Source organism: Rhizophagus irregularis, chromosome 30 (assembly GCF_026210795.1).
Source record: "Rhizophagus irregularis chromosome 30, complete sequence".
In the NCBI taxonomy this organism is placed as follows: domain Eukaryota; kingdom Fungi; phylum Glomeromycota; class Glomeromycetes; order Glomerales; family Glomeraceae; genus Rhizophagus; species Rhizophagus irregularis.
The window spans coordinates 1,673,538-1,685,000 of NC_089458.1; the positions used below are offsets into that span (position 1 = coordinate 1,673,538).

General features: G+C 26.8%; 3 protein-coding genes across 3 annotated transcripts in view; 1 reads left to right on the forward strand and 2 right to left on the reverse strand.

The window, feature by feature from the left end:
- The first annotated feature begins 129 nt into the window (after window positions 1-129).
- On the forward strand, window positions 130-2,286 carry OCT59_021795 (uncharacterized protein). Its single transcript, XM_025317460.2, has 3 exons — window positions 130-1,206; window positions 1,279-1,700; window positions 1,771-2,286. Exons 1-3 carry the CDS (start codon window positions 192-194, stop codon window positions 2,032-2,034), a joined length of 1,701 nt encoding a protein of 566 aa, XP_025178320.1. The 5' UTR covers window positions 130-191; the 3' UTR covers window positions 2,035-2,286.
- A 1,957-nt stretch (window positions 2,287-4,243) lies between these two features.
- On the reverse strand, window positions 4,244-5,952 carry OCT59_021796 (uncharacterized protein). Its single transcript, XM_025317462.2, has 2 exons — window positions 5,794-5,952; window positions 4,244-5,652 (listed from the first exon to the last, which is right to left on the reverse strand). The coding sequence occupies exon 2, from the start codon at window positions 5,630-5,632 to the stop codon at window positions 4,631-4,633; it is 1,002 nt and encodes a 333-aa protein (XP_025178322.1). The 5' UTR covers window positions 5,633-5,652; window positions 5,794-5,952; the 3' UTR covers window positions 4,244-4,630.
- Window positions 5,953-9,814: 3,862 nt separating this feature from the next.
- OCT59_021797 (uncharacterized protein) overlaps window positions 9,815-11,463 on the reverse strand; it is a gene marked incomplete at both ends in the record, with an annotated part of 2,802 nt that continues 1,153 nt past the window's right edge. Inside the window, 2 exons of the mRNA XM_066146744.1 lie at window positions 9,815-10,390; window positions 10,455-11,463. The exon at window positions 10,455-11,463 is cut by the window's right edge and continues 353 nt beyond it. Coding sequence (XP_066005852.1) covers window positions 9,815-10,390; window positions 10,455-11,463 — 1,585 coding nt within the window. The remainder of the gene's footprint in view (window positions 10,391-10,454) is intronic.

Consider the following 11,463-nt stretch of genomic DNA (forward strand, 5'->3'; position numbering starts at 1 on the left):
CACTTTTTAAATAGCTAAGACTTGGTCATGATCCAATAAGAGCGCGTCATAACAAACAGCCACACACATAGCCCACACAGCCCACGACACGTATCTATATATATATGTAGAGCAAACTTTTACTCTAATATACGTAACGGTTCTAATCAATTTCTTTTATTTATTTCCACTTACTTTCATTTGTTTTAATAATGCTCTCGAAAAAAGTTGATAAGAAACCTCTTGTTGAAAGCAAAAAGTTCGGAACTAAAAGAAGAAATAATTTAGATCATATTCCCGAGAATAGTACCACTACTACCGAACATATTTCTGCATTTCCCTTATCATATAATAAATCACATAAGAAAATTAAACTCGCCGAAGAATATGATTTATCAAATTCTAATGATGAATTGGATTTATTTTTTAATAAATCTATTCATGGTAAAAATGCTAAAAATGCTAAAAATAATAAAAAGAAAGATCCTTCCCCAGAACGATTTAAAAGGTCTTCGTCTAAACGATCATTGGGAAAAAAAAATCGAGAATCTCAAATTCGACCAATTGATACAAGAAATCAAAAATCTTCTCCTAATAGATCCTTTGGACAAGCCTCATCACATAGATCGGAAATATTTCAAATGCCTTCTTTTAAATCAACTTCGAAGAGCGAACCCAAAACACAACCGATGGAAATATCACAATCGATCTCGCAATTTACAGAATCACCGATAAATACCTGGGAAATATGTGCAGTTAAACCCATAATCGTGATTACTGATAATGTTGACGATGATGATGATGATGAACGATCCAATACAAGATCAAATAGAAAAAATTCCAACCGTCTATCACTCACTAAATCAAATGATACCGAATCATCTAAGGCCGAATTAAGAACAAAGGATGTTCAATCATCTCGTATTAATAACTTTTATGACCCTGGCAAGAAACGTGACGAGAAAACTTCTTGGAATAAGAAGAAAGGATTACATGATCCTTCATCTCGTCAAATTTCAAATGTCTATGATCCCATATCAATTTCGGATGATGAAAAAAATAATGGTTCATCAAATACAAGCCATGATGAGACCGAAGCATTTATTGATCGATTTAGAGCCCCCTCGCCCATAAGAAATAAATATGAAAATTTACCAGAAATGGACTTTTTATCTATAGAAGAAGAAATTTTACCGATACAAAATAATTCTTGGAGAAAAAGCGAAGGTATATTTCGCCAATGAGATGCGTTTTTTATGAAATTCTTTAGCTAATAAAATTTTTTTTCGGATTTCGCAGAATATAAACTTTGTCCTTTCTGCAAAGAACCAATTCCATTTCCACTACCAGATCGTATCCGAACTTATTTGATTAAGATAAATTCTTTGACCCAAGATAAATGGTCTAATAAGGAACAGACACCATCACTATCGATACTTCTTCAACGTCCGAGAAACGTAGTAGAAGAATTTGAGTTTTGTCGATTACATGAGTCAGAAGCTCTCATCGTTCCAGAAGGTCTCAAAAAAAACTATCCAATTAATATTAATTTCGATATTCTTCCCAAACGAGTAAAGAAGTTGATTCCGGAATTGATGTTGGTGATAAAAGGGGAAATAAATAGTTCATACAGGAATATTGCATTAAATGCATATCGGAAATATGGTAGAGCACGAGCAAGAAAGCCAACTATTTTGATGGGAAGATTTCAGAAACTTCAGGTAATTTTATTCATCATAATTTCTTTGTCTATCTATTCGATGTTTTTTTAATGTCTATTATCACGATCAGCCCGGATATTATGGATCTAAAGGAGCATATAAAATACTTTCTACTCTTGTTTCTCTCCTCATGAATACAAATATCCTTACAATGGACATGACAAAGCCACAAGAACCTGTGGAATATCTTCAACAAGTACTTGTTCCTGAAACTGCAATTAGACTTATTTCCCAGGATCGTGGAGGTATTTCTTTAGATGAAGCAAAAAAAGTTATGGAAGATAGTATAGAATTCGGAATGTACGTACATGATATTGATGAAGAAATTGATTAAAATTTTTATATTTTTATTCATGTAGTTTTAAATATAGCACAATTTTATTAATAATATTAATGATATTATTAATTTGTTATCACCTAAGTTATTGTTATCATGTTCTATTATTATCTATAACGTTATAAGATTCCTTTTTTATATAAATGATTCCCCGAAGATTTGTTTATACTTGCTAATCGTGTGATTTAAAACGCGAGTGAAATATGTTATAACAAATCTAGATTACTCAGATTAAGGGTCTTACGTTACATGAATATTGGGTAATAATTACCTATGTATTGTTTGAATTGTTGCTTCTTTTTCAAATGCAAACAAATTTCTTACGCGATTCATAAGGACTTATGAAATTTACGGGTTAATATTAATTTGGGGTTTGTTTTTTTTTCTTTTTGGATGAATGAATCAACGTGTGAATAAATGATGATCGTTGCATAAAGTTGATCTACTTCGCGTAATAAAAAAAAAACTTATCATAAAATTCGACTAATCCGTAATATCAGTACAAAGTACCCCTTTAATATGATGCGCAATATAATAACTAAAATATAAATATTGAAATATAAAATTAGTACCACTGTAATTAAGTATCATAAGTATCATAAGTATCATATGAAACAGGAGAAATCATTTCCGCGACGTAAAATTCTCGACTTGTATCACCTTGTTATAATATGTAATACAAATATAATATTTTCACAACAATATTCACAATATTACACTGGGTAACACCATAGTAAAGATACGATCGATTGTATTGATTGTATTCACGTGATTTAGACCAGTCCAAATTTATTTTGAAACATAACCATGGACTAATATCAAACAGATTAACCTAATCCGGTTACCCAAAATTTTTTTTAATCATGTTAAATGCTATTTGTTTTTTCTAATCCACATTGTAAGATCTAAGTTGAAAATGGTAAGAGAACCGAGTACCACAACATTTTAGACTTTTTGTAAATTTCGTAATTATACATCATCAAACAATCTAATTATTATTTGATTGAAATAAAAAATTTAATATTTTTTTTTTTTTGGGATCTCTTTTTATTATAATGAGAATTGGATTAATAAGAGAAGGAAAAAAAAAGATCAAGATCATCTCGAAAGGAACAAAAAAAAAACTGTAAATTTTTTTTTGGTTTATTTGTATATTCGGGCGTTTTTTTATTATTATTATTATTTTTTGTTATGACTTATGATACAAAAAAAAAAAAAAAAGGTTTTTTTAAAGAAACCCGTTTAATTTTTCTCAAAAAAAAGTGATACAAGTGTGACTATAACGAATTTATGATTTGTAAAAAATCTTTTTGGAAAAAAGATTTTTGGATCTTTCTTTTCTTTTCTTTATTTTTCCTTTTTCCTTTTTCCTTTTTTCCTTTTTTCCTTTTTATTTTTGATTGAATTGCATAAAAAATAAATATCTTTGATATATATTATCAGATTATTTAATTTAAACAAATAATTGATTGATTCTTTCGTTTATGATAAAATAGTAAAAAAAAAATAAAATAAAATAAAATAAAACCAATTATATATATATTAAAAAAGATCATTACTCCAAAAAACTTTAAATTTTATTTTACCCATACACTAAACTTCTTACATAAAATATCAGCTGATTGATTTGATAATAAATTATTCAAAGTTTCCCCCCCCTTGAATTCAAAAGTATTCAAAAGTATTCAAAAGTATTCAAAGTATTCAAGTATTCAAAGATCTATGAAATCTATAAAAAAGGTTACTTTAATAAATAATATTACAGGGGAAATAATAAATTTAAAGTTCAACTTTTATTCTTACCTATTCAAACTCTCTTATTGTTAAGTCTAAAATAAAATAAATAAAAAATAGAGTATAACTCGATTGTAAGATTTACGGAGATGTAAACCTTGATGTATTGAAATAAAAAACCCTCGCATATTAAAAAAATGCCGAAAGTAACGATAAACTCTTTTACAATTTGTTCATCTTTTGTACAAGATAAGAAATGCATTCCAATATTTGACTAGTACTTATACGAATGATCAATCCCGTTAATCCTAACCAATCCGGTCAATTTTACCGAATAGTCACGGTTCGTTAGTAATTAATTACATGATTGCGTTTTAAAAAAACATCATGTTTCTTAGTTTAAACTAATCATGTTTTTGTTCTGGAATAAAATTAAGGGGCTTAAAAAAATAGAAACTGATTGCGGTTCGTTGAGGTTTGATTTTTTTGTATAGCAAACTCTTTATTGAATAAAAATATACCTTTTTTTTTCTGTATATACAGATTTGAAAAAAAAAAAATTTTTTTTTCTTTTCATTGTTTTTTAAAAAATATAAATTTTTTTTTTTCTTTCTTTTTTAAAAAAATATTACAATAGGGAAAAAAAATATTATTTAAAAAGAGAATTTACAATTATTTGAATTTTTTATATAATAGTTAACTATACAAAAAATTATTTAGTGTATTGATATATAATAATATGTGTTTTTATATTGATGCGTGCATAAAATAAAATGAAAAAAATGTTCTTTTTAAAATAAAAAGTGATATAAATGCACTACTAATTAAAAAATTCTAATTTAAAATTTTCATGTTTTTTTTATAATCCAATGTTTTGATTAATTTCTTCAATAACAATTTCATAAAAGTGTTCAAGAAGTGGTGGCGAAACATCTAAAATTTCATTTATAGCAGTTTCCCATTCAAAATCATCCATTTCATCTCTAGGAATAACTAGGACACGTTTTAATTCATCATAAAGTGTCACTGAAGAATCATTTAGAGGCTGATGATCTTCAATGTTCGGATGTAAAAGTGGATTATCATTACTTAAATGATTACGACCTAGGGTACTACCTCTACGAGACCTTTCTTTACCTAATTTACCAAGTTCTTGTTTTGCATTAATAAAGAATTGTGGGTAAGATTTTTCAAAATTCTCCAGTGCATGTGGATAATAACGTATAGGAGTGATATCTACATAAGATTCATTATGCATCACGCATGATTCAGATGTGTAACCATAATCATCATCATATTCTTCCCGAATTTCATCAATATCATCACTATCATTCTCATCACTTTCATAATAACCAGTCATTTGTTTAAAAGTTGTAAATAATTGTGGATTATCAGCAAGATATTTGGATATAGATTCCATCCATTCACAATCCGGTATTTCTTCACGTTTAGAATACAAAACTTTTTCGAATTTTTCCCAAGTTTCATCATCTTCAAAAATACTTTGTTTAACCGTATCGAAAAATTCTTGATTATGAACGACCAAATCCTTAATTTCAGTATCACGTTCTTTTAAAGAAACAAGCATTTCTTCAGAACAATCACGAACAGAAATATCAATGGATTCAGAGGGAGAATTAATAAATCCATTCGAGTAACTGAAATCCTTGGGAATACTCAAGGTTTTTACAGAAGGGTCGAAACTAACAGAACGTTTTTCCTCATCACTTGGAGGGGTCGGAGGAGAAATATTATCAACCCGAGTTTTGTTTGGTTTAGACATATTCAACGGAACGGTAACGATTTTATCCAAAGCTGTTTCTTTTACAGTAAGAAAAATACGATTCTGTGTGGCTTCCATGATATTTAATTATTTTTTGACTATAAAGAAACAAAATATATTGTTAAAAATTGAATACTACGAATAACAAAAACAAAACACGTCACGTAAAAATATATATATAATATATATATATACGTGTAAAATTATAATAATAATAATAATAATAATAATGGTCTAACCTGATAATAAAATTTTAAAAAGAAAACCTTTTCTTATTAGGTAAGAACGAGTACTGGAAAGAAAATAAAAAAATGAGAAAAAACGAGGAAAAAAAAATTAAGAATATTTTAGGTTTGTATTTATTTTTTTTGAAAAAAAAAGAATTCTTCCCTCTTGTTAAAGGATTTTATTAATTTGGGGGTTTATATATTATATAAAAATATATAAAATATTCGATTTTTTAGATTATTTAGATTTAAAAGATAAAAACCATTTTTTTGTACAACGGACTGTCATCATCGTACCATCATCGTACATCATTAAAATTTCGGTTTTGAAAAAAACGACTAAACCTCTAATAAGGTATTTACAATAGCATAAGTATAATTTGGATTTACTTAAATGGAAAATATTATTTCATGGGTATCGGATGTCATTTATTTAAACATGGAAATTTTATCTTATCGGGCATGGAAATTTGAAAAAAAATTTCAAAAACTGCATCAAGTTGTGATTCAATAAACAAAGGTCAGCTGCTCTTTCTTTTTTCTGGAAAATATGTTTCTACAACATAAAAAGAAGCACAGACCGACATAGATAAGAAAGAAACAAAGCAATTAGGTATTATGGCGTATGAGATATTGAGATATTGAGATATTATAATGAAATGGTTTTTTTAATGATTTACGTAAAGAAAGAAAGACATTGTCCCGTTTGTTATTGATGTGATATTTATGATTGTTGAGGTTTATTCAATTAATCAAATATGAACTCATTGGTAAAAAAAGTGTGTAATAAAAAAAAACCGAAGTTTTTTTTGCTTATGCCCCAAAATGGATTTTCTTTTCCGTTAATAAATTGGCACTGCCTCTGAGGCGTAAAAAAAGTAAATCAGCATTACAAAATTAGTTAAAATCTTCATAGAAATGATCAAATGGCGAAACAAAAAAAAAAAATCCCGAAGAAAATTTTAGTTTGAATTCATAAAATATATCAGATATGAATCATATCTTGCTTTATCATATGTTACACGATTAATAAAATACAACATAAAAATTTAAATTATTCTTTTAACGCGAAACAAATTACCTCCACACGAATTTCACAAAGAAAAAGAATTGCATCATATTCTCACGATATTTCTTTGACCGACCAAACTATCAGTATTATCAGTAAAATCAGTAAAATCAGATCGGCAAAATCATAATTATATTTTTTTAACAATAATTTAAATTTCCGCATGTTTATTTTTTTTTTTAATCACCATCCCCGCATCAAATTACATCAAAATTATTTTGTATAAAAAAAAATTCAATCATTTTTTAATATCTTTCTAAAATTACTAAATATAGTAAATAGAGGAATTGATTCGGCGATAATTTAGATTACAAGATAATTAACTTGTTAAAAATTATATAAATAAAACACATGATATATCTTGATAACGCTATTAGAGGCTTAGATTAATGTTAAGAGTGATGTAATGTTTGATTTACGAAATTTACGAAATCATCCTTATCTGATTGCAATTCTATAATAATTTTGGTAAAAATATGTTGTCTCATGTTTAATTATTACCCAATAATATTTTTAATATTACAATGGAAACTGATACAAATATTTTCAATCGGATATCCCGTTTTAAGATAACCGAAAATCTTTAATGTATTAAAATATATATATTTTTTATGAAATATAATATATATTATTACATTTTTTATTGGTTAAATAAAATAATCTTTTTTTATTGGGCCAGACAACAAAAAAGAATGTTTTTTATCTTTTTTTATATTCTATTTTCGTTCTTTCATAAAAAAAACTATTCCGCATTTTCTTTATTCTATTTCCATTTTCTTCTTAGTGTAAATTTTATCAAAGTTAGTCCGATTTCGGAGATTTCATTTATAACTTATTATATCCCGTTTGTTTCGTCTTTTTTTGCAAACCGTAGTGATCATGTTTGGGTAAATCACTCTCAAATATATTATTGTTTACATAATAATTATTCGATTTCTATCAAAAATTTCATATGATTAATTTTATTTATTTTATTTACAAATGAAACCCCATAAATTATTCAAAAAAACGCTTTCAAATCCGTGTAACGGTAACGGTTGTGCTACGGAATTTTCCATGTTTTTTTTTATTTCTCTTAAAAAGTGGGTTTCCTTGTACCCATGTTTTGGTTACTCAATAACATGAACCAATCAGGGTTACTTTTATTATATTGAACAATCATTTGCCTTAGGTAGAGCCGATTTACGTATTATTTTCCTTCTGTGAAAAAAGCTTGAAATTAGTGTAATGTAGTTATTTTTTTAACCTGAAACATTCCATCGCTGCGGATTTATTCACACGGGACAGACCGACAATTTATGTTATTCACTGACACCGCAACATTTGTCTTGGAAGCGTCACTGGAAATGAACGAGTTGTGGTATTGTACATTCCTCGCTACTTTCCCGTTTTAATTTTTTCTCAGGTATGGGTGTGGTTTTTCCTTAAATGGAATTTCAATCTTCACCAGCTTTACCCTTTTAGGTCAGTTCTTATGTCACGTTAGGTGATTACGTCATCTCTCCCAATTTTTTGACCCCGTTTCCTTTGGGAGAATCAAAATGACCAATATTTTTGTCTCCTATAATTTCTCTTGATTTACGCGTCTTATAACGTTTAAGTGAAATATTTATTCAATTATTTCAATTATTTCAATGATTTCAATTATTAATTATTTTAAATATTTAATTAAATTATTTCAATGATTTCAATTATTAATTATTTCAAATATTTTAATTAAATTCTTTCAATTATTAAAATTATTAATTATTTCAATATTTAAATTCTTTCAATTATTCCAATTATTTCAAATATTTAAATCATTAAATCATTTCAATTATCCCAATTATTTCAAATATTTTAATCATTTTCAATTATTGTAATCATTTCATTTCCCATTAATAAAGAATCTAATTATTATTCCCCATATTTTTGATTCTTTTCATTCTAATTAATTGTTTGAAAACGTTGCGCGCTCAAAAATAATTTTTTTTTTAAAAAAAAAAATTATTCAGAAACTCAGAAATACAAAAATCCATACTGTGCGCCCACATATGTATATTTATAAATCCGCACTATTATAAATACGCGGGCGTAAAATGAATGAATTCACAAATTGTCTTGTTACCAAACTTCTCTGTACAACTAACTGTACAGAGAGAATCATCCCACCGCAATTCGCAAATTAGATAAACATTAAATACTTAAGTAGTATAAGTATTATTTGTGCGTGAAAATTTTGTAAGAGATTGTTTTTACGCGAGCCATATTTTAGTTAAAAGTTTCTCACATAATTTCCTTTTACTAATTGACTTATTTTCTACAAAAAGATAAAAAAAAAAGAAGATATAATTTAGAAACGAATTTTTTTTAAATATTCAAAAAGAGTTTTCTTTTTTTAAAAAAAAAATTTATTAAGTGTCAAAATAATCTCACCAAACAAAAAAAAAAAAATTGTAATGAAGAAAAATGCAAAAAAAAGGAGAGGAGAAAAATTAGAGAATTGAAAAAATATTTTACAAAAAGAAAAAAGAAATTCAAAAAAAAACCCCCAAAAAAAACCAAAAAAAAAACCAAAAAAAAAAAAAATTTAAAAAAGAGAATAATTATTGTTTGTGTTTCGAATTAATATTGTTTCTGTTGTTTTCGTCGAAAATTTAATTACGTTTGCTTATCTTATTCGTTATTCGTACGAGATTATTATTATTGTAGATTCAGCTTTTTTTTTTTTTTTTGATACTTAAAGTCGACAATATGTAAAATGTGGATTTTTATATATACAAAGATCCTATATCGTTTATTAATTTGGTGGTTTGTGGAAAAGCTTAATATTATCGTGGAAAAAAAAACCAAATGTTTCCCATATGTTAAATGTCCATACTCCGTAAAAAAAAGGGGTTAAATTGTTCATAAAAATGGAAAGGAAAATTTCAATATTTTACTAATGAACTTCCAACGTATTTTATAGATTATTAATGTTTTTTTTTATTTTCTTCTTTTTCTTGAATTTTCATTATTTATTGAACCCAAATCATCTAAATCATCATCGTTTAATCGATGTATTTGTCCTGCATTTTGCTGTTGATATAAATCGATTTGAGAAGCAGATAAATAATTTATTTGATGTTGCTGTTGCTGTTGTTGTGTTGTATCATGAGCATTTGTTATAACATTAGTAGCATTTAAATTATTACTAATACTACTTAAAGTTCTACTTTGTCTCCTAATTCCAGCCTGTTGTTGTTGTATCGTAGTTGAATTATCAGCATCATTTTGAGAAGAAGGAGATACTAACACATTATTAACTTTTAAATGACTACAAAATTTATCTATTTTATCATAAAGTTCTTGTCTTGTAAATGGTTTTGGTAATAAATCATTCATGCCACTACGTAAATAATTCACATAATCCGCATTTGTTGAATTATTCGCGGATTGATTATTATTTGAATTAGATGATGAATGTGGTGGTGGCATACCTATTATTGGTATTTCATTATTAAATCTTCGAATTTGTTGAGTTACACTTAATCCATCAAATTCACTTTGCAATACAATATCCTAAAGAAAAATCGGGTTATTATTTTTTTAAAAAAAAAGTTTATATAAAAAAAAAGATAATTACCATAAAGATAATATCATATTGATGAATTTGCATTTTATTAACAGCAGTTATACCATCAACAGCAACATCGAATTGACAACCATAAGCTTGAAACCATTGACTACTACCTTCTCTAACGAATATTTCATCATCAACGAATAAAATTTTTGGTTGTATTGACCAATTAGGTACGGAATTACCACGAAAAAATAATCGATTATTTGTAGCAGTGGTTATAGGAGGGGAAGGATTTGGAGTATTAAATTGATTTAAATTTAAAGTTGATTGTTGAGCAGCGTTAACAGCTACAGCGTAAGCTTCCGAAAACATCTCATTCATTAAAGGTAATATTGAAGAAGTTTCACCAGATGATAAATTGGTTGTAGTATTGTTATTATTATCTGTTGATGTTGTAGTAGTTGAAATAGATGATCGTATTAATGTATTTAACACTAAATTTTCTTGTATTGATGACATAAAAGATGAAGGTGAACCACCTGAATTATGATAATCATGAGTTGAAGTATCATTATTGGTAGAATTTATAGGTTGATTTAAAGAAATTGAAGAATATCTTCTATTGGATGAAGAATTATTAGTAGAGGTATTAGTAGAGTTGGTATTGTTGTTATTTGAGTTGTTGGTGTTGTTGTTGTTGTTGTTGTTGTTGTTGTTGTTATTGTTGTTATTGTTGTTGTTATTGTTGGTGGTATTATTATTAGTAGGGTTCAATTGTGATGTATTAACATTAACATTAACATTAACATTATTATTGTTGTTAAATTGTTGAGCTAAAATTTGATATAAATTAGATAATAAAGAATCTTGCGCAGCAAGATTTCTTTTAAAAGTTATAATCTCTTCCAAAATAGTACCACAATTTCTTGATAAAGTATTAACATGACCAGCCAAATCAGCATGTAATTCAGTCAAACTTTCTACCTGAGACCGTAGATCATCTTGTGTATCAATGGAAATATTTGAATGAGTGGAAGTTGAATTAATATTGTTTGTATTATTATTATTATTA

Coding starts and splice junctions, on each gene's coding strand:
- OCT59_021795 (XM_025317460.2), top strand. CDS start 192: ATGCTCTCGAAAAAAGTTGATAAGAAACCTCTTGTTGAAAGCAAAAAG. Junction 1,207..1,278: donor TTCTTGGAGAAAAAGCGAAG/GTATATTTCGCC, acceptor CGGATTTCGCAG/AATATAAACTTTGTCCTTTC. Junction 1,701..1,770: donor GAAGATTTCAGAAACTTCAG/GTAATTTTATTC, acceptor TATCACGATCAG/CCCGGATATTATGGATCTAA.
- OCT59_021796 (XM_025317462.2), bottom strand. CDS start 5,632: ATGGAAGCCACACAGAATCGTATTTTTCTTACTGTAAAAGAAACAGCT.